General features: G+C 34.8%; 4 protein-coding genes across 5 annotated transcripts; all 4 read left to right on the top strand.

Annotated features, from left to right (window-relative positions):
* Nucleotides 1-354: 354 nt before the first annotated feature.
* LOC145316128 (uncharacterized) lies at nt 355-4,203 on the top strand. 2 transcript variants are annotated; one of them, XM_080156442.1, is made up of 8 exons: nt 355-491; nt 702-762; nt 1,170-1,249; nt 1,393-1,455; nt 1,638-1,673; nt 2,562-2,605; nt 3,182-3,359; nt 3,823-4,203. In XM_080156442.1, exons 1-8 carry the CDS (start codon nt 471-473, stop codon nt 3,847-3,849), a joined length of 510 nt encoding a protein of 169 aa, XP_080012568.1. In that variant the 5' UTR covers nt 355-470; the 3' UTR covers nt 3,850-4,203. The 2 variants fall into 2 exon arrangements, with proteins under 2 accessions (XP_080012568.1, XP_080012569.1); XM_080156443.1 differs by having other exon boundaries at nt 3,182-3,369.
* On the top strand, nt 4,171-7,074 carry mRpS25 (mitochondrial ribosomal protein S25). The gene is made up of 4 exons (XM_080156441.1): nt 4,171-4,390; nt 4,855-4,937; nt 6,254-6,341; nt 6,804-7,074. The coding sequence occupies exons 1-4, from the start codon at nt 4,223-4,225 to the stop codon at nt 6,987-6,989; spliced, it is 525 nt and encodes a 174-aa protein (XP_080012567.1). The 5' UTR covers nt 4,171-4,222; the 3' UTR covers nt 6,990-7,074.
* On the top strand, nt 7,053-17,846 carry AP-1mu (adaptor protein complex 1, mu subunit). Its single transcript, XM_080156438.1, has 13 exons — nt 7,053-7,195; nt 7,407-7,570; nt 7,800-7,943; nt 8,178-8,257; nt 8,664-8,741; nt 9,019-9,097; nt 10,276-10,361; nt 10,692-10,942; nt 13,339-13,421; nt 13,801-13,902; nt 14,080-14,168; nt 15,357-17,048; nt 17,437-17,846. Exons 1-12 carry the CDS (start codon nt 7,093-7,095, stop codon nt 15,364-15,366), a joined length of 1,269 nt encoding a protein of 422 aa, XP_080012564.1. The 5' UTR covers nt 7,053-7,092; the 3' UTR covers nt 15,367-17,048; nt 17,437-17,846.
* Nucleotides 17,803-27,739, top strand: LOC145316124 (nucleoporin Nup43-like). The gene is made up of 10 exons (XM_080156439.1): nt 17,803-17,929; nt 18,932-18,982; nt 20,050-20,113; nt 23,756-23,846; nt 24,300-24,444; nt 25,100-25,206; nt 25,774-25,858; nt 26,450-26,556; nt 26,698-26,749; nt 27,470-27,739. The coding sequence occupies exons 1-10, from the start codon at nt 17,846-17,848 to the stop codon at nt 27,719-27,721; spliced, it is 1,038 nt and encodes a 345-aa protein (XP_080012565.1). The 5' UTR covers nt 17,803-17,845; the 3' UTR covers nt 27,722-27,739.
* The last annotated feature ends 160 nt before the right edge of the window (nt 27,740-27,899 follow it).

Raw genomic sequence — 27,899 nt, 5'->3', positions numbered from 1 at the left:
CGATTTAAGGTAATCCAAATAAACGAAGTGTTGTCGTTGCCTTATTGTAGTAATATTTTTTAAAAACTGTGTTTTGCCGCGTATATTTATAACAGCTGATTTTGTAAACATTCGTTTGTAGTACGTATGTACGTTTTAAAGATAGCAGCATCTAATAATGTAACCAATCAGTCAAAGTAGTAAGGTTTTTTGTTTGTCCATGAAGATCTCGCCAACCACTGAACAGATCGAGGTTTTAAATTTTAATGAAGCTATGCTCCTGGGATGGTTATAGGATGTTATTTATATTTCTAAATTAAAGGTTTTCTGGTTTTAGGCTATTTTTCGGCCCCTTTCTTCCCCCTTCAAATAAAGAGCCCTCAAAGGCTGGGGCGAATCCTAAGTTTTGTATTATTACGCTAATTAATGCTGTAAAATATGATGGAAGTCCTAAAATTTTCTAATTTTATTTCAGAATATTGTTTGTTGAAATGGACAGACATAAGAACAAGGTTACAAAATTTATTAAGAAGCAATAAACTGTAGCTTGTGATGTATAGTTTGTTACTTAAAATCTCAAAACAGTTAAGCTACCAACCTTTAGATTTCCTCCAACCCGCATTGCAAAGCCGTTTTCTATCGTGTTTATTAAAGATCGTTGCTTCACTTAGATCTTTTCAAGTAACGTTTTTTTTAAATTATTATTTATTAATTCTTTTTAGGCGCCACCAGCGGCCTCCCTGCTATTTGTTCGAACTCCAACTGATTTAGTTTCTCCTCTAGGAATTAATATTTTTAGTTAGCAATTACAAATGAAAGAATTTCTGAACAGGAGTGGAGACTTGTTCTATCTCTACTTGTTAAAAACGCTCTATTTTGTTTATATGTGAATTAATATTCCTGAAATGTTATGGTTTAATCTAAGAATCGTAGCCATTCTTTAGTAATCTTCTTCGTTAGCACAAGTTGGTTCAATCAAATGGTTGATTGTCTTTTGGGCTAGGTTTATCGGGCTGTTACTTAATCTAACATTTTTTCATTTAATGTACAGCAACTTTACACTTTTTAATTAGATGTTCTTTAAATTCAAAGGCGACCACTCTGACTCTTGCTTTCAGGTTAGAGGCCATAAAGTTAGCACTCTTTTAGTCATTAATGAATGATGCTAAAAATATTAATTATGATTCTAGTGAGCCCAACAGTTAGATTTTCTTTTGATGAAATGGATTGGAAACCTCAGAAATCCTCACTGAAGAAACCTGGCATGAAGGTAAGCTTTTCAATTTTAGGATGCATTAATATCGCCGATAGAATTATTCGGTACTGATTTCTACGGCTGGTTTGTTCAGGCATGTTTTTTTTTGTAATTCGCTACTTGTGATGTTGTCATCCTTGGTAATGGTCCTATTTTAGAATTCCTGTTCTTCAACTCCTAGCAAGGACAAGAGAGTTAGATTCAGCAATGTGTCTGCTAAGGTGAATATCATTAGAAATATCGCTACTTTATAATATTGAATATCCGACTGTCTGTTTGTTTGTCCGTCAGAAACGTTATTGTTTTATTGGATGTTAATAATACTTCATAGTTTTAAAATATTTCTGTGCTTCGCTACTTTTGGTTAATGTCATCCTTGTTATATTTAATTGTTTAATTTCAGATATTTTATCCATCGGCTGTTTCTAATTTCTACCAGGCAAGTTTTTTTGGTTCCTTCGTAATAGCTCCGTAATTTGCTAGCTGATCAACCATAAATCATCCCTTACTTCGTTTATTTTATTTTAAAAATCTTTTAGTATCAAAGCCACCCGCGACCGTGGCTCAACACGTAGCACATCCGCTCGTCGTCGGGAAGGTGTTAGGTTCGAATCTCGGTCCGACACCGCGTCATAACTAAAGACGTTAAAAATGGTTCCCACTGCTACTATGTCAGATGCGCGACGTAAATAGTTAGAGTGGGGGGAATGCCTTGGCCCAAAACAGGCGCAACTCGTTACCATGCACAGTTAGGACTTCTCAGACAAAGGTCGTGCATCACAGAGAGTTGGTTGTCTGTAATGTACTGTACCACGGGTATGAGGTGAAGGACCAAGAGTCTGGCCTTGAGTTGACAAGTTGACTGTTCAGTCCAGGTGCAACTCACCCATACGACATTAGCACATTAGTATCAAAGCTAATTTATAATTAACTTTTGCTGTCCGATCGTAACTCTAATATGATTTTCTCGGATGCTATTTAAGATACTGCTTTTTTTTGAAGATTAGGTCCGTCATTTATGTTTGAAAAAACATAAATTTTCTGAAATTAGCTTTCTTTTTTTATCACGATTATCTACCCCATAACATTACTTTGTTGTCGTTCATCCATGCTTTGTTACTAGTTCTTATGGATGTTAAAGTCATTTTTTGGTTTAAAAAGTCAAGAAAGTCTGCAAGTTATTGAAACTAGATTAAGATCAATGTCCATTTATGTACGTCTATCCAATGAAGAAATTGGGTATTGTCTGTCAATTTCGTGACATCGCCTCTTAAGGGGTGTTCATCGTATTTTCACAGTAACTTCTGAATGTTATATAACTGTTAAGACGAATGGTGGCTTATTCATCACTCCAGACAATCAGATAACCAGGTACCATCTCATATTATTTGGCCTGACATAAAACATAAGATTTTGGAAGAGGACAATTAAAGCTATTTTATTCTGACCCTTAATTTGTGAGGGGGGGGGGGGGGGAGGATTTTTGTAATGATACCGAAATCCAAGTATCTATAACAGTTAAAAAAAACCAGGAATATTAAAAAACTAAAAATCATAGGATGGAAAAGAACTACGTTTAGCATTATATGGATTGGAATTATCAGGGATCTAAAGGAATATGACAGTTGACGATAACTTGATTTACATCCCTAATGATATTATATAAAATTACTCTTTCTGTAGATTTATAAGTTTTTCGTTGAAAGTTTGGACATTGCTAATTTGAACCAACCATCAATATTTGATGAAATTACCCAGAGTTTATAAACCAACAAATGAGAGCGCATGTTTTTACCTATACTTTAGGTCACCAGTATAATTTTCGGTCCATTCCAATTTGGGTATGAGGAAGGTGAATTGCAATTCTAATATTTTCTTCAAAAAAAACTTAATTAATTCTAGTACCAGAAATGATATCTAAGTATAAAATTCATTATTTGATTTCAGGCCCGGCATGTTTATGATTTTATTCATCTCTTTCTGTTGTGTTGTGTCCGGGTGCCTGGCCTACTCTGGTGGACTTGTTCTACTGGCTGTTCTACTATTTGGCCTGTCCTTCCTACTGCTGCTTGTCATAGTCACCCTAATCTTGCATGATATTGCCCATAGGCGCTCTAGTCTTAAGGTAATTTAAGGTAAAATTAGTGTTATACAAAATTGCGGTGTTTTTTCTTCAAAATTTTCAAAATTGAAAATAAATTCTAAGGGGATAGCGCCATTTAATGGTTTAAACTACATTTCTGGTCGTATATTTTAAAGAATTTCAATTTTCTACCATGTAATTTTAAAATATTACGACTTGAAAATCGTATTCTTGTGACAAATGCAATTTATGTAGCTGGCTTATTTTTACAAAAATAGCATGTCGAATAATTTAGTGATGTCCATTTGTTTGTTATTTTTTGTAATACAAAATTATATATGTTTGAGGGTATACTTGTAACTTATGCTTGAAATCATTTTTCTGAAATGCACTTCATGCAACTATCCCTTCTAGGGAAAAACCATGCAAAATGTCCATCTTTTATACTGAAGTAATTTTTTATTAGTTTTTGCCTGTATTCACTATTTTCTCTTCATATTTTCAGGTTCGCTGCCAGAAATTGGGACCTTAGCATGACAAGTGATATTATGTTATTGATTGATTTACAAAATAGGAAGGGAATATGATACGTGGCATGCGCGCGTAATCTGTCCGCAAGTGTGTTCGTGTTGTTATTTCTTTTTGAACTAGTTACAAGTTTCACAATTTTAGGTGATAAAAACACGAAATTTATGTATTTAATGTTAAGAAATAATACCTCAAAAGTTTTATGTAATCTAAATTTTTATAGACGTTTTATTATCTAAAAAAAAAGTTATTGTATATTAAATCTATTAAGAGAAACATATGTCGCCCAAATATTTCTAAAATAATCTATCTAAAATTATTGTATATCGCCTGTATTTTAATTATATTGACTTTCAGACTTAAAGAAAGGACATAAAATGGTGTTTATGAAAGGAATATCGCCTATACGAAGAACAACAAAATATTTAAATTCCACGCCGCTGGTATTTAAGCCGCGAGTAAAAGTTATGACAGTTAATTTTAATGACCAGGGGGAACAACACCATGAAGGAGCCAGAGATTTTGTTTTCTGGAATTTACCTCAGGAAAATTATTAACTTCTCACTCCATATTTTTATATTAATTTTAGTTTCATAAGTATATATCTTTAAATGATCTAATAGAAACTTTGACATGAATTAACCTATAATTTAGTTTGAACTAGCAGCTACACCCCTAGAGTACTCAAGGGGAGTGACACTATAAAGATGAATAAAAGGGGGAGTGGAATGATGCAACACATTTTAACTTTAATTTAAAATACATTTTTTTTGGGAGGGGGGGGGGGGAGTTAATGAACTAACATTTATTCATAACAGGTTGGAAGTAATACCCTCCTTCGAAATATACTTAAAAACCTTCATGGGACCCAATTCTAGATGAGAATTATCGGTGCAAGCGGTTACCGCGATATTTTGGTACAGACAAGCATACTAACCTCCTGTTACTCTAACATGAGGACAAAGTTCTAAAGAATTTACAAAGAAGTTGATAGATTATTACTGTTCAGATTCAATATAAAAATCCTGACGTTCAAATTGTAACCTTCAAAAATATGACTCCAAGTCCATTTATTACCTGTCTTCTCGAGGAAAGACAATTATTTTCTTATTTTAGAATCCACCATTTTACATCCCAATGATTACAGAAATTTCATATTGCTTTTTTATGGATAATTCATACAAAATCGCATACTTACAGGGTGTGCCACATATCCTCGGACTTTTTCTATATTGTAAACAAATGAACATAAAATCGTCAATTTTAAAGATTTTATTATATTTTAAAAACTGGGAAGCAAACTAGGTATATGACTTTTAGATCATTGATTAAAATCGCCGCCAGCATCAATTACCGCCTTTACCCGCCTCCTCAACCGCCGGCAGGCCCAGGTCAAAATGTACCTGTCCAAGATAGCGAAGTTCTCCTTAATAGTGGCAATGAGGGAGGCCTTTGTGGCATGGGCACGTCTATTGGTGCATGCTTCAAAGTAGCCCTAGGCACAAAAGTCCATTGAATTAAGATAGGGCTGCTGGGAGGCCCACTTTCCTTAGGAATGTGAGTAACCGCAGGATCCTAATTCACCCAACTTTCAAGCTACCATTTGACACGGAGGCCTTTATATAGACCACAGTTGAGCTAGAACGACGTTCTATACCTTTTAAGAAATGGCATGAAGATTCAAATAGGGTTGTCAGCACAATCCATAGTCTAAAATAAGTTTTTAAGTTCCATATGGGTCTCTAAAGTCGACAACCGAGAAATTTTCACGATTTTACATGATTTTTGACGTTTTTGACATCTCTAAATCTGTTACGTTTCACTTTGCCGGAGTACTACAGCCAAGCCATTTTAGATAAAGAGCTCTAGTCTTTTCTAGTGTCTTACTTATGTATCTAACAGAATCCCCAGCAAGTTGCATAACTCTACCTCATCTACAGATGGGCTGAGGTCCAATTTATTGGGCCCTAGTCGAGAATCCAGATTATACCACCGGCGCAACTCGAATCTGCCTTGTTGAACATAAGCGCGGCCAGCTCGGAGTACGAGCCTATCTTCGTACAAAGATTTTTTTGTGCATAAAGGTCATTACCTAAGCTTTTTATAGTGGGGTCAAACGTCCTGATTGGTCAAGTAGTTTTGACGCTATGGCCGTTTAAAGAATGTCCGAGGATATGTGGCGCACCCTGCACCTCGTCATACATTTATTTTTTGTCAACTAAGGTTGGCTATGGCAACGGTTACTTTAAAAAAATATATATATGATTCTATTTTTAGTAGAAGGTTAGTTTCATCTTATTCACTTGCTTAATTTTGTACAAAAATGAAAATAATTCTAGTTAGGTACTTACTGTTTGAAATTTAAACTTATGTTTAAAGTTAAAAATAATTGTTTTTGTAAAACAGGACACATCTAAAGTATATTTTGATGTAGATTCACAAACCAATAAAGAAATTGTTGACAGATTAGTTAAAACTCTTGGTAAAACTAAACAGGTTTGTTTATTATTTGTATAAAAATAATAAGAGTAAATGTTATAATAGTTATTTCTCGCATCGTATTATAAACAGCTTTCCGCGGATATAGAATGTACAATTATAAGATTTGAACTTGTTTTTTAGCCCCGAGGTGACGAAGGCACGGGCTAAAAAAACTGGTTTTAATCTTATGATTGTACATTTTTATATTTGTAGAAAGCTGGATATAATAAGATGATAGACATAGTTTTTTTGTATGGATGAGAACCGGTTAATATCCACCGGATTCGAATGAATACGAGAAATACGTTTAATGGCTGAGTAAATAACTTTTTCCTACATAGTATTACCTATGGATACATAGTCGGACGGATGGAAGGAGTTATAGTGTAGGCTCATTTCGTCATGACAATCCTAAAATAAAATATTTTACAGTCCTACCCGTTTAAATGTTTAATTTGATATCATTTTGTTATGTAGGTTTTGGAACAAGAAGCTATAGAATCTGAAGCCAAATCTAACCCTGCAAATTTCTGTCGTCGTCTTGGGTTTGACCGTCACTGCATCTGTGAAATGCCAGGTCAAGTTCCGTGTCCCAGCATTGTTCCAGTTCCCAGGCATTGGAGGGGCAAGTGGTGGAACTCTGGTCATCGTTGGGAGGAATAAACATTTTATATTATTATTTAAGTTTTTCAAACTATTTGAATTCTTTGTTAAACCTTAACTTTTATTTGTATTTTGAAATTTCAGAGGTGAAAAGAGTTTAAAAATGGCTTGCAGTGCAATTTACTTTCTGGATATGAAGGGGAAGGTGTTGATATCCCGGAACTATAGAGGAGACATTGATAATTCGGTTATTGATAAGTTTATAGGTAAGTTTCAGCCTTTTAGTAATGAAGAGGGAGACGGGGTGGGAACTCTATTGAACTCGGCCTAATTGTCTAGAAAGGGAAGTGAAAAAAGATAAAAATATCCCTTCCTCATTACACCCACACAATCTCTTTTCCTAGACAAATCACATCAAATATAAATATTCCTCCATTTCCTCCTGGATGTAAAAGTAATTATAACAATTTGTTTTAGGTCTTGTAAATGAACTTGATGATGACAACAATATGACACCCCTGATCAAGACAGAGGAGTGCACCTTTGCGTTTATCAAGCACAGCAATGTTTATGTTGTGGCCACCACGAGAAAGAATTCCAATGTTTCCATGCTTTTCTCACTACTCCATAGAATATGTCAGGTAAAGATTAGAGTTTACTTGTTCTCCTGTATACAGGGGTGTATATTCTGCATAAGATTGATTTTTCCCACGGCTGCAAAATATTCCCTTCCCAAAAAAATTTTCTTTCTCAAAATACAATTGAAAGTAAGAAGACGACTACTTCCCCCCCCCTCCACCCACCACCCTCAATGGCCTCTAGGGGCAAAACCACTAGTATTACTTAACTTATTAAATGATTATTTTTTAGGTGATGAAAGAATACTTCAAGGAAGTAGAAGAAGAGTCAATAAGAGATAATTTTGTCATCTGCTATGAATTATTGGATGAACTACTGGACTTTGGATATCCACAGACAACGGACGCAAAGATTCTACAGGAGTATATAACACAGGCGAGTTTTATTCAAATGAAAATATAGAAAAGTTTTCTAAATAATACTTAATCCTAGCCTATGTACTTTACTCATTAGTTGTAATCTTGGGTATTTAAAAATTTAAATCTTGAAAAAAATCCGGTAATGAATCAAAAATAATAATATAATGAATACCTACCTAATAATTTATAATCCTTAGTTTCAATAGGTACTTTTTCATTGTTCCTTAATACATTTTGATTTTACTTTTAGGAGGGTTACAAGCTTGAAGTAGCTGCTAAAATTCCTTCCACCGTTACTAATGCAGTCTCTTGGAGAAGTGATGGAATAAAGTAAGATTTGTTTATTTTTTGTTTATGTTTAAAGAGGAAGGAATACGGAGATTAAGTATGTATGTTATTAAATAAGTAAATATTTTCTGAAATTTGCTCAAAAGCTCCGTATTAATATTGGTTAGAATTAAGATTATAAACTATTGCTGTAGAAGCTCTATTTTTCTAACACTCTTTCTCTTTAAAATGCCATGTTGTTCAATTGTACTGTTTTTTTCTTATATGGAAGGTGTCATATTAATACTAAATAACGCCCCCTGCAGGCGTAATGTTACTTAAATGGATTGTGTGTCTCTAAATTACTAGTTTATATCTGTACATTACTAAGAGATATTGTTTTCCTAATATGAGTAATATAAGAGTAAAATATTGAATGTTTTTCTAACACGTTTTCTCTTGTATTCAGATACAGAAAGAATGAAGTATTTTTGGATGTGATTGAGAGTGTCAACTTATTAGCTGGGGCCTCTGGTAATGTTCTCAGGTCTGTATTAATCTTCCAGTTACCTATCTCTCCAGTCAGTGTTCATATTAAATGAGGATATTGCGACAGAGGAATTTTTGTCGTCAATTTAGTTTGCTAAGTTAGTCCTGAGATATTGGTCTGTTCGTTTCTCCATGGTTAGGGGGTGGATTAGTTATAAGGGGGAGGGGTGTCATTATAGTAGACAGCTGGGAAAAACATTTTATTAGGGTTTGCGAGAATCTCTCATAATATCCGCGTATTTTTTAAAATTAAATTAAAAACTTTTTTATCTTAGATCCGAAATCGTTGGAGCAATAAAGATGCGAGTGTACCTGTCTGGTATGCCTGAACTCAGGCTAGGTCTCAATGATAAGGTAAATATATATGAGAGTGTACCTGTCTGGTATGCCTGAACTCAGGCTAGGTCTCAATGATAAGGTAAATATATATGAGAGTGTACCTGTCTGGTATGCCTGAACTCAGGCTAGGTCTCAATGATAAGGTAAATATATATGAGAGTGTACCTGTCTGGTATGCCTGAACTCAGGCTAGGTCTCAATGATAAGGTAAATATATATGAGAGTGTACCTGTCTGGTATGCCTGAACTCAGGCTAGGTCTCAATGATAAGGTAAATATATATGAGAGTGTACCTGTCTGGTATGCCTGAACTCAGGCTAGGTCTCAATGATAAGGTAAATATATATGAGAGTGTACCTGTCTGGTATGCCTGAACTCAGGCTAGGTCTCAATGATAAGGTAAATATATATGAGAGTGTACCTGTCTGGTATGCCTGAACTCAGGCTAGGTCTCAATGATAAGGTAAATATATATGAGAGTGTACCTGTCTGGTATGCCTGAACTCAGGCTAGGTCTCAATGATAAGGTAAATATATATGAGAGTGTACCTGTCTGGTATGCCTGAACTCAGGCTAGGTCTCAATGATAAGGTAAATATATATGAGAGTGTACCTGTCTGGTATGCCTGAACTCAGGCTAGGTCTCAATGATAAGGTAAATATATATGAGAGTGTACCTGTCTGGTATGCCTGAACTCAGGCTAGGTCTCAATGATAAGTAAATATATATGAGAGTGTACCTGTCTGGTATGCCTGAACTCAGGCTAGGTCTCAATGATAAGGTAAATATATATGAGAGTGTACCTGTCTGGTATGCCTGAACTCAGGCTAGGTCTCAATGATAAGGTAAGTATATATGAAGTGTACCTATCTGGTATGCCTGAACTCAGGCTAGGTCTCAATAAATATGAGTGTTTACTTTTAAACTTAAACTAAACTATATTTACAGGAAAACTTTATTTTCATTTAAATAGTTTTATAGATCATTTTAGTTACCTACCTATTTAACGAATATAAGACCAATACGTGGTTCCTCGTTTTGTGATGGGATGTCTGGCCAAAATTATTAGGTAGTTCTTATTTAAATATCACTCGTCAGACAATTAATTCTTATATATCTTGACTTTTGTCTGCTTTGTCTGAGGGTCCTAACAGAGCATGGTAAATGCATCTGACTTAAAAATATTATCTAGGTTTTGTTTGAATCTACTGGACGAGGAAAGAGTAAATCTGTAGAATTAGAAGATGTCAAATTTCATCAATGTGTAAGGCTCTCTAGGTAATACAATTCTATATTGGGCATTGCTTACCAAATATTTGTGAAACATGCCAATACAACAGGCATTATAAATTATAACTATAACCAAACTTTCAAGTCCGGTTTGATTTACTTATTCAGTCAAATAAAAATAGTTTATGTTAAAACCATAAGACATACACATTTTATTGTTAATTTTATTTAAATTGCCCACGGATTCGCAAAATTGTGAGCGAAATATTTATATTACTAGACACTTTGGCTTTGGGAGCCAATAGTTCACCTATTCATGTCTATTTTATTTTCATTTGCGAAACCGCGGTCAACTATCTTAAAATAAACAATGTTTAGATTTGAGAACGACAGAACCATATCCTTTATCCCACCCGACGGAGAGTTTGAACTCATGTCCTACCGACTCAACACCCACGTCAAGCCTCTCATCTGGATCGAGTCTGTGATAGAGCGCCACGACCACAGCAGGATCGAGATCATGGTTAAGGCCAAGTCTCAGTTCAAGAGAAGGTCCACGGCGAACAATGTTGAGATAATGATTCCAGTGCCTAGCGATGCTGATTCACCCAAGTTTAAAACAACAATAGGTACCTATATTATCAGTTATTTTTGTCTCTAAATTTTTATTTAAAAGTATTGTTTAAATATGTATAGGTATTAACCTTTGAAGGTGATTTAACTTACTCCTAGTTTACTGGATTATGCACAACGTTAACAGTGATGCTAATACAGACTCAAGTGATGCTAAAACAGACTCAACTCTTTCATATTTATTAATCGCATAACCGTTTTTTTGATGGTCAAAACCTATTTATATATATTCTGTTGTTGTTGTATTGGTTGCTCATAGTCCATTTTCGTGTCCAGGGTCGTCATCAGTAGGTGGGGGAGGGGAGGCTTATGGGGGAGGCTCTGGAGGGGGGCGTTGAAGAGGAGGGAGCCTGGTGAAACTTGGGTGTGATGATAGGAAGGCAGCTACAAGGGCGGGATTATGCCAGAGGTCAATGGGATTAAGGTTGGTGGGGTTATTAGGGCAGGAAAAGAGGTGTTGGACATTTTCAGGGGTAGGATTGTTGGGGCAGGATGGGCAGTTGGGTGAAAGAGAAGCGTTGATGGAATGCAGGTAACTTTGGAGCTTAAGACAATAATTGGATCTCAATTGGGAGAGGATGGTTCTGTAGTGCCTAGGAAGTTGGATCTCAGAGGGGTTGATGTTGGGAGGGGCGAGGTTAAGGACAGGATTAGGGGGATAGGAATTGATTGCTTGGGTAACTGCAGAGGTGTGGAGTCGGGAGATGGTGGATTTGTAATTTGCAGGGAGGAGGGTGTTCTCAGGGGTGAGAAAAGGTTGGAGGGTCGGGAGGAACACAGAACGGAGGGTGGTGAGGGTGTGCCAGGAGAAGTCAAGTGCAAGGTGGGCAGAGCATAGGGAAAGGTCGGGGGAGGTAGGTTGGCCGTTGGGGGGGAGGCGAGTGGGGGAGTCCTCGTTGAGGAGGCAGAGGCTGCTCTCATTGAGAGCTTCCAGCAGAGCCTCCCCACGATTCATGGCAGATTGGTCAAGGGTTATGGAGTTCCAGGCAGGGTTGTGGGCATTGAAATCACCGACTAGGATAAGGTCATTTGGGTTGTCAAAGAGGAGGTTAAAGTCAGGGGTGTATTGGGGGGGACAGGAGGAATGTGGAGGAAGGTAGAGGTTGATGATTTGTGTAGGAGAGCCATTGCGGGAAATTTGGATACCATCAATCTCTAGGGGGCCATTGGAAAGGTGATAGAGGTCAAGGTGGGTGAAGGGGATGTCATCGGCAATGAGGAATGCTATTCCTCCACCAGGTCGGTCTTGACGATCCTTCCTGAGAAAGTTATAGCCAGGGAGGGGTTTGGGATTGAATTTGCTGGAGAGTTTGGTTTCTTGGAGGCAGGCGATAGGGATGTTATGGGTAGAAATAAGGTTGTGGAGTTCATCTTGGGTGGTAAGGAGGCCATTACAATTGAATTGAAGGACAAAAGGTTTACCAGGAGGTTTTCGGAGGGCAGGGGTGGGTGGGGGAGGGGGCGGGGGTGAAGGAGGAGCTGAAGGGGAAGGTGGGGGAGACGGGGAGCTAGGTGATGGGGGTGTAGGGGGTGATAAGTTAGGAGAGGGAGGGGGTGAGGTTGGGGGGGAACAGGAAGGGCAGAACCAGAAAGGAGAGTAGTGGGTGGCAGATGGGAGGAGGGAGCATTTGGGGTGGATCCATTGGAGGCAGGAGTTACATTGGAAGGAGCCAGTGGATTTTGTAACACCTAAGGAACAGACTGTGCATGGGAATTTAGGACCGCGGGGTTTGGATGGGGGTGTTGGTGGTTGGGGGGAGATAGGTGAAAAGGGAGTTGTTGAGGCAGAAATGCAGGGTGGGCAGGACCAGTTGGAATTGTAATCGGATTTGGATGGAAGGAGGGAACATTTAGGATGAACCCAAAGTTGGCAGGAGTTGCAGAGGAAGGCACCAGTGGAGCGGGTAATATTGCGGGAGCAGGTGGAACAGGGGTATTTAGGGCCAGGATTTGGATGGATGTCGCCAGAGAGGATGAGGGGAGGAGGGGGAGGGATGTTGGAGGGTTGGAGTTGAAAGGCCTCCGAGGCCTCCAGAGCTGACAGGGGCTGACTTAAAAGCCTGTTAGGCCGGCCCCTTGGTGGAAACCCGGACAGGGTGAATGGTCAAGCAGGTGTGTTTGATGCAGGTTTGCCCGGGGACTTCTTCTCCATCTCCCCGGATAGGACCACTCCGGAAAAGCTTGCATCCTCGGTCCTTCTAAATATATTCTAAATTATAAATATAAAATATAAATATATTCTAAATTATAAATATAAAATATAAATATATTCTAAATTATTTCAATATGGCCTTCTAATACCTACCTACTTATCTTTTATAGGCAATGTTTTTCAGTGTCCTTGATTATGTCATCTGTATAATAGTAATAATACCTCCCTAACTTATTTAAGGACACTGCAAATATGCACCTGAGCAGAATGCTGTTGTGTGGACCATCAAATCTTTCCCAGGAGGAAAAGAGTACTTAATGAAGGTAAAATATCATCTATGGAAATGTATTTTCTATTACTTTATGCCCTCCTCAGCTCTCCTACTGGATGAACATACTTATCAATAGATGATAAGTGAAATAGCAACCTAAATTGATGTCAATTTTTTCCCTGTCATAATATCCACGTTTATATAACATCCATTTCTCTATGGATTTCATGGCTGTTCTTTAGAACTGCACAATGAGAAGATTAGTTTTCAGTTCCAAGAAGATATCCTATTATATTAAGTAGCAAGATTTTTTATCTAAATGTTGGTTCAGCAGTTAGCAAAATCCTTTGAAAAAGACAGACAGATATCATGTTACTTAGATATTAGGATTCAGATTGTTAATGTTTATTGTTTAAATATTCCTTGTTTAGGCTCACTTTGGATTACCCAGCGTTGTTGGAGATATAACCGAGGGAAAACCTCCCATCAACGTCAAGTTTGAAATTCCTTACTTTACAACTTCTGGTATCCAGGTATGTATTCTAGAGTATATTTGCTGCTTACAAGATTTTGTTTCATTACATTAATACATATTCTTTAAATTATTGTTTATTAGATTTGAGGATAAATCGGGTCCCAACTATTTTCCATTTTACACATATTTTAGAACTTTTTTTTCATAATCAATAGCTGAATTTTTCCTTGTTTAGGTCCGTTATCTGAAGATCATCGAGAAGTCTGGGTACCAGGCCCTGCCCTGGGTCAGGTACATCACCCAGAATGGAGAATATCAGCTCAGGCAGAATAACCAATACAAAGTTGTACGATAACCCAAGAAAATTGTAATACTAAAGCCGATTCAACGTGTAGCTCATTTCTGTATGAGTGAAGAGATCATAACTTTTATCATGGTGATTGGGAAAAAAACAATTTTTAAGTTTTAAGCTTTTTCCGGGGTGTATATTTTGCATGGTTGACTTCGTAAAGGGGGGGGGGGGGAATAAAAAATATGTGGTTGGATGAAAAAAATGTAAAAATTAAGAACTGAAATTTTATTTTTTACATTTTTCTCCTTTCCTTGGTGAAAAAAAACTAAAAGAATATGTGGGAGGGGGGATGATATGAATAAGGGGGGGGGGGGAGTTCTGACACATTTGCGTAAACCTGGTGTATAGGCTTTATCTTTGGACTGAGAGGATAGGCTATTAGGGATAAAATCATTCTTATATGATAAATTTCTCCCAGATTTAAGCTTTTTTGGATAGGCCTCCAGGTTCCGGAGCTCCAGGCCTCCAGGTGGTCTCTGTACAGGTAAAAATTAAAAATAAGATTTTTTTTTTTGAAGAGTTAGAGGTTAACTTATAAAACAAAATATGCTTCTTTTTGATTGTTATTCACATATTTGAAGAAAAAACATACATATTTTGTCTCATAAGCTGACATCTAACTCTTAAAAAAAATTTTTTTTTTTCATTTTTACCTGTAGAGAGACCACCTGGAGGCCTGGAGCTCCGGAACCTGGAGGCCTATCCAAAAAATCTTAAATCTGGGGGAAATTCATCATATAAGAATGATTTTATCCCTAATAACCTATCCTCTCAGTCTAAAGATGAAGCCTATACACCAGGTTTACGCAAATGTGTCAGAACTTCCCCCCCCCCCTTAAAGAGTTCTGAAAATATTTTTCCATTTTTTCCCCTTTCTTGAAAAAAAAAACTAGATGAGGAAAAAATTCAAAAATTTTGCAGCAGGGGAAGAAAATGAATCTTGTGCAGAATATACACCCCTGAACTTTTAAAAAGTCTACCGCAAAACTTGGGCTATTTCAATTTAGTTGAGAATATATTATTTCGGTCTGACTCTGACTAGGAGGAGACTTAAAGCCTTTGAAGTTTATCTAAACTTCTTTTTATCGATAAAGCTTTTCGACTAAAAGCTAACTATTTTCTTTCTTAATATTTTTGTTACTTGGCAATTCTGAAACTAGAACTCAATGATATAAGATGATTCCTGCCAACTGGTTCAAAGATTACACTGAAGCAGAAAACAGGCGCAAGATAGAAATCAAACAATTTCTTGAGGAGAACATCATAAACTCTCCGCTATTTTGAGTGTATGTTGTACTTGTTTTCCAGCGTTTTCTTGTTCAGTGACATTTGTAAACAAAAATAGCTCTTCTCTTGCAAAATTGGTACTTTTATTATGATAAACAAGTTAGATTATATTTCAGTGTGTTTTGTGATAAATGTATTTATAATATATATAAAAGGCATCAGCTTGTGATTTTAATATTTGGTGAAATCTGGATGGTAGAACTTTTTTATCAACTCCGTTTATAGATAAATATTTATTATTAAATTGTTAATATAATTTTTGTTTTTTAGCCTTAGTTTATGATTAATGTTATGATTTTATTGCTAGTATACCTAATGTATTTTGAGTATCATTATTATGATTTTTTTCTAAAAGGCATATATTTTCACTTCATCCACCAATTCAAAAAAAATTTCAATACTTTCTCGTCATTTTTAGGGACTTCGGGACATCTAAGGGTCTATATAATAGAGTTAGAAGAATAGTTTTTATAGTTTAGCTTATAAATTTCATGAAAAGATGATAATATTTTTTCTTTTCAAAAAGCATCAGTTTTCATGAAAATTAATCTTGTTTTTCTGAAAGTTACATTCCTTTCTTATACCAGTTCTTTTAAAAATGTCGGGATTTAAATAACTCTCTTATTTGTTCACATAAATTGCATTTAGGATAAAACCAGTATGAGTATTTTTTGGCCAGTAAAGGGATAGTTGCATGAAGTGCATTTCTGAAAAATGATTTTACGAATAAGTTACAGGTATACCTCAAAAATAAATAATTTTGTATTACAATAAATAACAAATAATAAGACATCACTAAATTAGTCGTCATTCTGTTTTTGTGAAAATAAGCCGGCTATATAAATTGCATTTATCACAAGAATACGATTTTCAAGTCTTGATATTTTAAAACTCCATGGTAGAATATTGAAATTCTTCAAATATATGCCGTATAAAGATAGTTTAAACCATTGAACAGAAAAAATATGTAGTTTACTAAATTCAAGTTTTAATGCATTTCGTGCAACTATCCCTTTAAGCTAATGTTTTTTTTTAATTGTAAACATATTCATAATTTATGTACTTAAAACTTTTGTATTCTAATTATAAAAAGTATATTTATTAATTTAAATATGTACATTAATTTAAGTTATAATTTATGGTTTAATCATGTTATAGCAGTTTCTTATTATTTTTTTTATATTTTGGTTTGCATAATAAAATTAACTTAAATGGGCCAACAAACAAACAAATTTGGTATAGATATTTCTCAGTAAATCAAGCAAAAACCGCAAATAGATGGGTCGTCGTTGATATTACTGTTTTTTTGGCCTGGCTTTTCGAGCCATAAAATCCAAATGTAAGCTGTTCGGATAGTCGTTTTTGCTGCTAGTGGTCTTTAGGTTAATATAAACAGGATTAAAGGGGAACCTTCGTATTGCCGGGGAAGGAGGGGACATTGGACTGCAAAATATACAGGTACCCAAAGTTTTGCCATCACTTACATATTTATTTGTTGGCTAAAAACATTGGGTACTTTGGCTTGTTCAAGCTAACAATTTACTAATAATTTTAATGTACAGAAGGTCAGGGTTTCGGATCCGCATTGATTTTATGTGGATCCGGATCCGGATCCTCAAAATTTGGTCAGTGCGGATCCGGATCCGGATCTTTGACAATAAAAATAAAATCACCAAATTTTTCAAAAAAATTTTATTCTTTAATTCGAAGTCAAAAATACTTTTAATTTTCAAGTCTGAACCTAAACCTTAAAGATTGGCTCTCATCAAGAGAATGTCTGAGATTTTATATAAATTTAGGTAGATTTTTCCATTTTTTCCGCATTTTTTGGAGTCTAAGGATCCGGATCCGGATCCGCATTTTTTTGCGGATCCGGATCCGGATCCTTGGACTCAAAAATATGCGGATTCTTGCGGATCCGGATCCAGATCCGGATCCGAAACCCTGCAGAAGGTATAATTTTGGTTATCATCATTGGGGATCTACAAAATTTATTAGCCATTGTCTTACCCCGGAGTATTGCACTTGATTTAACTCAAGATTAATTTAAATGTGTACAATTTTTATTTTAATAATATAAAACATTTTTCAATCAATAAATAAAGACTTTTAAAAATTTTTGGAAATATCTTGAATAATTTTTGTTTTGTTCTATTTAAGTCACTAAATTTGAATAGTAATTGACAAGACAGTAGTTTAATCTGTATTTATTTTTATGTAAAATGAAGAATAATAAATCATTACTATAATATATCACTTACATATTTTTTAACATTTCATTCTAGATTCCAGTTGTTTTAAGCTTTTAATTTTTATAATTTTATTTATTGGACAACTAAACAAGTTTCAGATAAAACCAAAAATGACAGTGTCCGGTGGAACGAGTAGGTTTGTTTCTAAAAAGTTGAGGAAATTACGTTGGAAACCAAAGTCAGATTCTTTACAGGAATGGAGATCTTATTCGGAATTATTGGAGAAAATGCAAAAATGGATATATTGTCACTTGTATCTTAAACCAGATTTTCATGTTCTTTAATAGTGATTCAGTGAAACTTTATCAATTCCCCTCCAAAATTGACGACAATTTTCTCCTTGTCATAATATCTATGTATGTATTGTATATATTATACATCCAAATATGCTTATCATACTTTTCAGAAGATGACAAACTTATTCGGTATGTTATATATTTATGCTTTACCTACATTGTTCACTATTCTGAAATAATATGTGAAAATATAACGAGTTTTATGTTTTCATTGAAAAGGTTTAAGTTAATAAAACTTTTACAAATAATAAAATTAGTCTTAGGTATAGGTATATTAATTTGAAATCCAAACATTAACAAATATCTAAAGAAAGTCATGTTTTTTTGGCTTTTAAACCATTACCTAACAAATCTGGTGAACAGAATATATGCGTAATTTTAATACTTTTTGTTTCTGGAATAACGTAGTAATAGAAAAAAAACCTATCAAGTTTGAAGGGGGAGTGAAATAAGATTTAAATATCTTTTTTTTGAGAAAAAAATCTCAACCTTAGCGAACTAAATCTTGTCTATAAAGGCAGCTTATACTAATAACGAAATTAATTCGAAATATCACGAAACCTATACGTGTTTTTCAGTTGTCATTAGAGGGCAAAATAAAGTAAAATTGACAACCTCTCCATTTGCCCCCCAAATTATTTAAGATTTATTTCACTTGTTGGTTATACCTTATACCTGCTATTAAGGTCTTGGCTCAAATCCCTTTTTTATTTATATTGGAAGGTTTTAAAACTATAGTTCTTAGATTTGAAAAGCAATCAACTGAGTAGAGAACAAGTTTATAACCATCTTTGAAGCTTTTCATTTCATTCTCAACAAAAGGTAAATTGCACCAGCCCAGAACTGCCCTAAATACAAACATGTATTTAAACCTTGAAATAAACCCATTAAAATGATTAGACGAGCACAGATATATTTTCAACTGGATCCTGGGACGATGAGGTCAATCAGGTGTGAATTTAAACAATTTAAACAAGAAGTGCAACTGCTCTATGATTATCTTTGAAAATTCATTGTTAAAGGGAGGGGGGTTTTTAATGCAACCATCTCGTAATCAGTGAGCAAATGGCACTTAGATTTAGAATTTCCATCTGAAATTTTGCATGAGTAATCCTTGGTAGGTCTATTTTCCCTAAATCGAACAAAAAGTTGAAAAAGTAACGGCTGGCGGCTCAGCCGTTTTGCCATTTTTTTGTATCTATATAGTGGAAATTAGTTACGAAACCTATCTCCCCATAATGCTCTTTGCCACTCCAAAACACTATCAAACGGTTCTAGACGGTAGCTGTTGGTACTAGAAGTTTTAAAAATGAATGGTTATTGCTATCATTTAACATGAATTAAACCAAAAATATGTTTTAAAAAGTTGATTACTACGTAATTGATGATGGATTTACCCTGAAAATAGGCAAAAAACGGCTGAGCAGCCAGCCGTCACTTTTCCAACTTTTTGTTCAATTTAGGGAAAAAAGACCTACCAAGGATTACTCATGCGAAAGTTCAGATCGAAATTCGAATTCTAAGTGCCATTTGCTCACTGATTAAGAGATGGTTGCATTAACCCCCCCCCCCCCCCCTTCATTTTTGTAATAATTAAATAGGTAGGTATTAAACATTACAAGGTGCTTGCAAATATCTTTAACAATAGGTACCTCTTACAACCTTTCCTTTTTATCGTAAAATACCTTAAATGTTTCTGTTTGTGATTATTTTATTGTCACATAACGTCCCTTACTCCCTGTATTTAGAATAGGTTAGGGGGGAGGGGGGTGATACCATACAACTGAAAATAATACTGGTACTCAAAGTTTTTAAATGAATTTCCTCATGTGTTTGCTTTGGGTGCTTTTATTAAATCTTGATTGGTACAAACTAACAGTGTCAAAATTTTTTAACTAATTTTAATTTTTAAAGGTGTAATTTTGATATCAACATTCGGGATGTAAATTTTGAGCCCATAGAGGTTAGGTAATAAATAGTTATTGTTGCAAAATTAATAAACTAATAAATATATTTAGGTTTGTCTATGGAAAACTACAAACACTGGAGAATCTCAGCTTATCACAGCGTTGGATCATAGAGGTATCTCTTTTTCAGGGGTGCATACTGTATACCTAGTTTGTATGGGATTCCTTGATAAGGGGAGCGGGGAGAATGAAAAATATTTGAGAGCTAGGGGGAAAAAAAATAAAGAGTACTAAAAACATTTTGAACTAAAAAAAATTGTTAGAGGGAAATGAATAAAATAAATAGTATTGAAAACCTTTTTCAATTTTTCCCCCTCTCTTGGAAGACTAGGGAGAAATAGGGGGGAAGTTAATGAAATATTTTATTGCAGCAAAAAATTATAAACCTGCCCATGCCCTCGAAAATTGCAATAATTCTATTGAGCTCCTTAGTTTGGAACTTAAGATTATAAGGGGGGGGGAAGTTCTGACACATTTGCGTAAACACTGATTATAGGCTTTGTCTTTGGAGTGAGAGGATAGGTTATTTGACAAAAAAGTTTCCTTTTGGGATGTAGTTTTCCTATTTTTAAAAAAATTTTGGATTCGGCCTCCAGGTTCCGGTACTCCAGGCCTCCAGGTGGATTCTGGACAGGTAAAAAAAAAATTTCAAGTTAGAACAAAACTTATTTAACAAAAGTTGCTACTTTATGGATGGTATGAACTAATTTGAAGAAAATTTTGAAATCGGGCTCCAGGTTCAGGTACTGCAGGCCTCCAGGTGGATCCTGGACAGGTAAAAATTGAAAGTTTTTACTTTAAAAGTTAGAACAAAACTTATTTGACAAAAGTTGCTACTTTATGGATGGTATGAACTAATTTGAAGAAAATTTTGAAATCGGGCTCCAGGTTCAGGTACTGCAGGCCTCCAGGTGGATCCTGGACAGGTAAAAATTGAAAGTTTTTACTTTAAAAGTTAGAACAAAACTTATTTAACAAAAGTGGCTTCTTTATAGATGGTATAAACTAATTTGAAGAAAATTTTGAAATCGGGCTCCAGGTTCAGGTACTGCAGGCCTCCAGGTGGATCCTGGACAGGTAAAAATTGAAAATTTTTAGTTTAAAAGTTAGAACAAAACTTATTTAACAAAAAATGCTTCTTTATGGATAGTAGGAACTAATTTGAAGAAAATTTTGAAATCGGGCTCCAGGTCCAGGTACTGCAGGTCTCCAGGTGGATCCTGGACAGGTAAAAACTGAAAAATTTTTCTATTAAAGTTAGAACAAAACTTATTTAACAAAAGTTGATACTTCATGGATGGTATTAACTAATTTAAAGAAAATTTTGAAATAGGGCTCCAGGTTCAGGTACTGCAGGCCTCCAGGTAGATCCTGGACAGGTAAAAATTGAAATTTTTTACTTTAAAGTTAGAACAAAACTTACTTAACAAAAGTAGCTACTTTATGGATGGTATTAACTAATTTAAAGAAAATTTTGAAATCGGGCTCCAGGTATAGGTACTGCAGGCCTCCAGGTAGATCCTGGACAGGTAAAAATTGAAATTTTTTACTTTAAAGGTTAGAAAAAAACTTATTTTACAAAAGTTGATACTTTATGGATGGCAGGAACTAATTTGAAGAAAATTTTGAAATCGGGCTCCAGATTCAGGTACTGCAGGCCTCCAGGTGGATCCTGGACAGATAAAAACTGAAAATTTTTCCTATTAAAGTTTGAACAAAACTTGATTTTGTCTTTTTCTTCAAATTAGGTAATACTAGCTAAAAATTAACAACTTTTGTTAAATAAATTCTTGATCCTACCAGTACCTTGACCTGGAGCCCGATTTTAAAATTTTCTTCAAATTAGTTCCTACCATCCATAATGAAACCACTTTTGTTAAATAAGTTTTGTTCTAACTTTTAAAGTAAAAAAATTCAATTTTTACCTGTCCAGGATCCACCTGGAGGCCTGCAGTACCTGAAACGGAGCCCGATTTAAAAATTTTCTTCAAATTAGTTAATACTATCTATAAAGAAGCTACTTTAGTTAAATAAGTTTTGTTCTAACTTTTAAAGTAGAATTTTCAATTTTTACCCGTCCATGATCTACCTGGAGGCCTGCAGTACCTGAACCTGGAGCCCAATTTCAATTTTTTTTTTGTATTAGTTAATACCATCCATAAAGTATCAACTTTTGTAAAATAAGTTTTGTTCTAACTTTAATAAAACAAAAATTTTAGTTTTTACCTGTCCAGGGTCCATCTGGAGGCCTGCAGTACCTTGACCTGGAGCCCGATTTCAAAATTTTCTTCAAATTAGTTCCTACCATCCATACTGAAGCCATTTTTGTTAAATAAGTTTTGTTCTAACTTTTAAAGTAAAAAAATTAAATTTTTACCTGTCCAGGATCTACCTGGAGGCCTGCAGTACCTGAACCTGGAGCCCGATTTCAAAATTTTCTTCAAATTAGTTAATACCATCTATAAAGAAGCTACTTTTGTTAAATAAGTTTTGTTTTAACTTTAAAACTAAAAATTTTCAATTTTTACCTGTCCAGGATCCACCTGGAGGCCTGCAGAACCTGAACCTGGAGCCTGATTTCAAAATTTTCTTCAAATTAGTTAATACCATCTATAAAGAAGCTACTTTTGTTGAATAAGTTTTGTTCTAACTTTTAAAGTAGAATTTTCAATTTTTATCCGTCCAGGATCTACCTGGAGGCCTGCAGTACCTGAACCTGGAGCCCAATTTCAATTTTTTTTTAAATTAGTTAATACCATCCATAAAGTATCAACTATTGTTAAATAAGTTTTGTTCTAACTTTAATAAAAAAAAAATTTTTTTTTTACCTGTCCAGGGTCCATCTGGAGGCCTGCAGTACCTTGACCTGGAGCCCGATTTCAAAATTTTCTTCAAATTAGTTCCTACCATCCATACAGAAGCCACTTTTGTTAAATAAGTTTTGTTCTAACTTTTAAAGTAAAAAAATTCAATTTTTACCTGTCCAGGATCTACCTGGAGGCCTGCAGTACCTGAACCTGGAGCCCGATTTCAAAATTTTCTTTAAATTAGTTCATACCATCCATAAAGTAGCAACTTTTGTTAAATAAGTTTTGTTCTAACTTGAAATTTTTTTTTTTACCTGTCCAGAATCCACCTGGAGGCCTGGAGTACCGGAACCTGGAGGCCGATTTCAAAATTTTCTTCAAATTAGTTCCTACCATCCATACAGAAGCCACTTTTGTTAAATAAGTTTTTTTCTAACCTTTAAAGTAAAAAATTTCAATTTTTATCTGTCCAGGATCTACCTGGAGGCCTGCAGTACCTGAACCTGGAGCCCGATTTAAAAATTTTCTTCAAATTAGTTAATACCATCTATAAAGAAGCTACTTTTGTTAAATAAGTTTTGTTTTAACTTTTAAACTAAAAATTTTCAATTTTTACCTGTCCAGGATCCACCTGGAGGCCTGCAGTACCTGAACCTGGAGCCCGATTTCAAAATTTTCTTTAAATTAGTTCATACCATCCATAAAGTAGCAACTTTTGTTAAATAAGTTTTGTTCTAACTTGAAATTTTTTTTTTTACCTGTCCAGAATCCACCTGGAGGCCTGGAGTACCGGAACCTGGAGGCCGAATCCAAAATTTTTTTAAAAATAGGAAAACTACATCCCAAAAGGAAACTTTTTTGTCAAATAACCTATCCTCTCACTCCAAAGACAAAGCCTATAATCACTGTTTACGCAAAAGTGTCAGAACTTCCCCCCCCCTTGTTATAAGGTGATGTAACTGGTATGTGCTGGCAGACATCAGATATCCTGGTCACGGCCTCTTCTGCTGGACAAGCTCAACTTTTTAAATATGAACACAAGTAAGAATTTGACATTTATAAAAATTTATGAAAAATCACATTATAGATTATTACAAGTGTTCCACGATTTATGTCATAAAAATGAAATATGAGCTCGTTAAGTACCAAACCTATTGCATTGAGGTCTCAGTTTTAGAGAAGCTTCACACTAGTACCAGGATGGTTGTAGGTTTTTTTTTTCTTCAAGTTTTAAGTCTTCCGTTGGTTAGAGGCAAATAGTCTACTCCACTCGGCCATCTCCCCCCTTTTTTAATACAGGGCCTCTAGATGCTAGTAGCGGCTGCTAGTATTAAACATTTTATTGATGGTCATAAGTTTTACCAGGCAGTTTTCAAAATATCTTGTAGGTTGTAATAATACCATTTATATTCTAAAGAAAGTTTTCAAATCTTCAAATTTATATCTTCATGAAATTGCACAATTAAAACAAAATATAGACTAATTTTATTTTAGTCAGTTGGTATCGAGTCAAGTATGGTCTGACCTGCATGGATCAGGAGGCGCATCCTGTGTGGCCACGCATGGAGAAACTCTGGCAACAGCTGGGGAAGATGGAAAAGTTAATGTTATAAACATCAGACAAAGAAATCCGGTTAAGGTATATTTTTTGATAGGGTACAGTAATCGAAAATAAATAGGTAGGTAATAACATGTTACCCAATAAAGAGTTAGGATATGTTTTTTTTTGGGTATTGAAACAGTTTTGGCAGGGAGGAGTAGATACGTGCATTGTATTTTTTAACTTAATTTTATGCAATATGTGTATTTGTTGGTGTGTTGGCGATATTTTTTCAAGGTATAGGGATAAAACAGAATGTTATGGAATGTTTTTGGAATTTGCAACTTGTTACTATGCACTTAAAGACTTCTAGATAAAAGTCGTGCAATCAAAGAGTTTGTTGTTTGAAGGACGTTTGGACCGTATAATCATGCACTTAATTACCAAAATTTTGTTCAGGGTTCACCAAAATAAGATCTCTATAGTGTATATCTATAGGTTATCCAGGTTATTGGCTCCATCGTTGACTTATGAATATAGCAACTTGGCAAGTGCCCTATTTTATAAATCATAAATAAATGGTTTTACAGAAAGACTTTGGGGTAATTAAAATAATCATGACACATCTTTTTGATGCTCTGTGTAGACTCGAACCATCTAACTCCACAACTTTAAGCTAGCACTCTAATCACTGGCTCAATGAAATCAAATGCATTGTATTTAAAATCTTTGCCTAAGATTTATTTTTCATCAGGTATTTGAGAAAGCAGACAGTTGTTCCATCAATGATATTGTATTTTCAAGATCCTCAGACATTCTGACCGCAAACATGCGAGGTCAGATGAAATTATTCGATCTCAGGTCAATTTTCAAAATATTTTGTCTTACGCAAATTTAATTTCCAATAAGTCTTCATTGTTTGTCTATAAATAAAGTAGAAGGTTGTTTTAACCTATGTGAGAGTGAGTGTCTTTCACAATTAAATTTTTTTGTTTATTCTTCATTTAAAATTAATGTTTCTAAGACTGTTACTTGTGTAGTTTGTATGACTGTACATAAAGGGACAGATGATGGCTTTATTCAATTTAAATGATACAAGTTTTCATGAAAAGGGATTGTTAATCGTTTTTTAATAGTTAACAATAATACTTTGATTGCATAAGAAAAAAACCTTCAGAAGCAATTTGAAAACAAACTGTTCTTATTATGAGAACAACTAAAAAAAATGTTGGATCATGGGAAGAAAATTAAGTAGCGTGTTTCTTCGTATTTTTACAGTAGTTTTTCTCCTATGTCTAGCCCCTGCGGGGGGCCCTAACCCTGCGGGGCAATCATTAACATTTACCTAACCTCGCTATGAAACTCGCTACTTCTTTCCATGATCCAAAATGATTAAACCACGATCTCTAACTTGAACGTATGTGACAGGTCAAACAAGCAGGAGGCCAGCTCTATATACTTGTTATCCAATGACCAGGTGTCCATCAATTGCCTCTCAAAGCATCCCTCACAGGTAACAGTTTATAATTTTATTTTTCTTATTAACAGGGGCCGTCATTCCATTTAAAATTGCAAAAAAATGGATATTTTTTTGGAGGTAATTTTATGTTATTAGGTATTAAAATCATACTTTTAACCATAAATTAAGATTTTTGTAACGATTCGGTTTTAATCTTGGCATGGTTATATCCAGGACAATGAAAAAATAAGTTTTGATCTAAGCTATTTATCACAAAATCTGACTCGTATGGGATTGTCACAATACTGGCAGATTTACAAAAATCGTAATCCTAGCAAAACCCAAATTATTCAGATCTTGGAATTAAAATCCTTGGTTATAATAGTGCTTTCCCTCAAAGTGCATAGCGATCACAGAACCTCTCTCCCCTTTATTTTTAATATAAATTGAAAATAAGAACGGGGGTATTTTTTATATCATTATTTCTAACCCAATTGCGGGCGGTCTAACCTAGCCTAAGGTAAAATACAAGCCTACGAAAAAACTACCACCCAACCCCCCTTATGTTCAACTAATTTCAAATAAGAGGGTGGGGGACAATGAACTGTAAGAAAACTGCCTTTAAAATAAAAAAAAATGATTTAGGGCCACATAGTCATTACTGGAGCAGAGAATGGATTACTGGCAGTCTGGGATCTGAGACAAGGAAGGCATCCAACAACCATCCTCTCTGCTCATAAGTCTCCTGTCAGGTAAATATAGCTATTCTACTTTTATCTACAATGGAACATGCAATACAATAAAATGTTGCAATCCATCACCAATTTAAAGATTGTATTATCTTATAAAAATTCAATAAGTAAGCTTTTATTCTAATTATATATAAATTCTAGTGAGGTGAAGTTCCATCCTGATCAGCCCGACCATATTTTTACTTGCTCCCAGGTATAATATTTTATTATAAATCTTTCAAATTGTCTCCTCTTTTAACTGGGGGGGTAACCACCATTCCTAATGTGTGGCCCTGCACTGGGGGAATTAGAGAGTTCCTCCCAAATTTTCAAAAAAAAAATTGCCCTTTTGCTTGAAAAACTATAGGACTTTGATTAAATCTTAATTATTACAAACTAGAAGTGTCAAAACTTTTCATCAATATTTTAAGCGACAATATAGACATTTTTGTTTAATTTAATTGGTTGGTGAATGTGGTGTTTTATTTATTGATTCATTACTTATTGTCTTATCCCTTTACATCCTAGGTTATAATTTATGTATTACCCTTTTCAGTAAAGTACCCCTTAGATTTTTATCATAAGATTAAAGGGGTAGTTTCACGAAATGCATTTAAACTTAATTTAGTGAACCGCATATTTTTTGCTAGCTAATGGGTTAAACTATATTTATATGGCATTTATTTGAAAGAATTTCAATTTTCTACCACGTAGTTTTTAAATTTCAAGACTTGAAAATCGTCTTTTTGTGATAAATGCAATTTAAAAAGACGATTTTCAAGTCTTGATATTTTAAAAACTACGTGGTAGAAAATTGAAATTCTTTCAAATATATGCCATATAAATGTAGTTTAACCAATTAACCAGGAAAAAATATGCGGTTCACTAAATTAAGTTCAAATGCCTTTCGTGAAACTACCCCTTTTGATATTAGGGAGGAGAATTATGGCACTGGAATGGATCAAGCATCAGATCAGCCGGAGTCCAGGTATCCTCCATGAATGCCAGCCTGGACACCACCAGCTCTCCCTGGTTGTCCAGCGAGGCTGTGAAGCACAAGGTGGAGACCACCAGCCTGGTCACCAAGCAGCCTCTACCCATCAACAGTGTCGATGTTTTGGGACACTCGGTTCTTTTCGGAGGAGATAATGAAGCCTTTTATATCCTTAATAATATTGTCATGTAAACATCACATGTAAAGCATTTTTAATAACTAAGGGGCAAAGATTCTGTATGTAATATTTTGCATATCAACGCTAAATTATGATATTCTCATTTACTCTTTTTTCTATAGAAACAAGTCAACTTACTTTTTTCCTACCTTTTTCCCTTATTATTATTTTTTTTATGCCAGTTTTAAACTC

The sequence above is a fragment of the Acartia tonsa genome, chromosome 4, assembly GCF_053477335.1.
Source record: "Acartia tonsa isolate MP-2025a chromosome 4, ASM5347733v1, whole genome shotgun sequence".
NCBI classification, from domain to species: Eukaryota; Metazoa; Arthropoda; class Copepoda; order Calanoida; family Acartiidae; genus Acartia; species Acartia tonsa.
The sequence above is the reverse complement of the archived record's forward strand: the minus strand, read 5'-3'. Positions and strand labels throughout refer to the sequence as shown.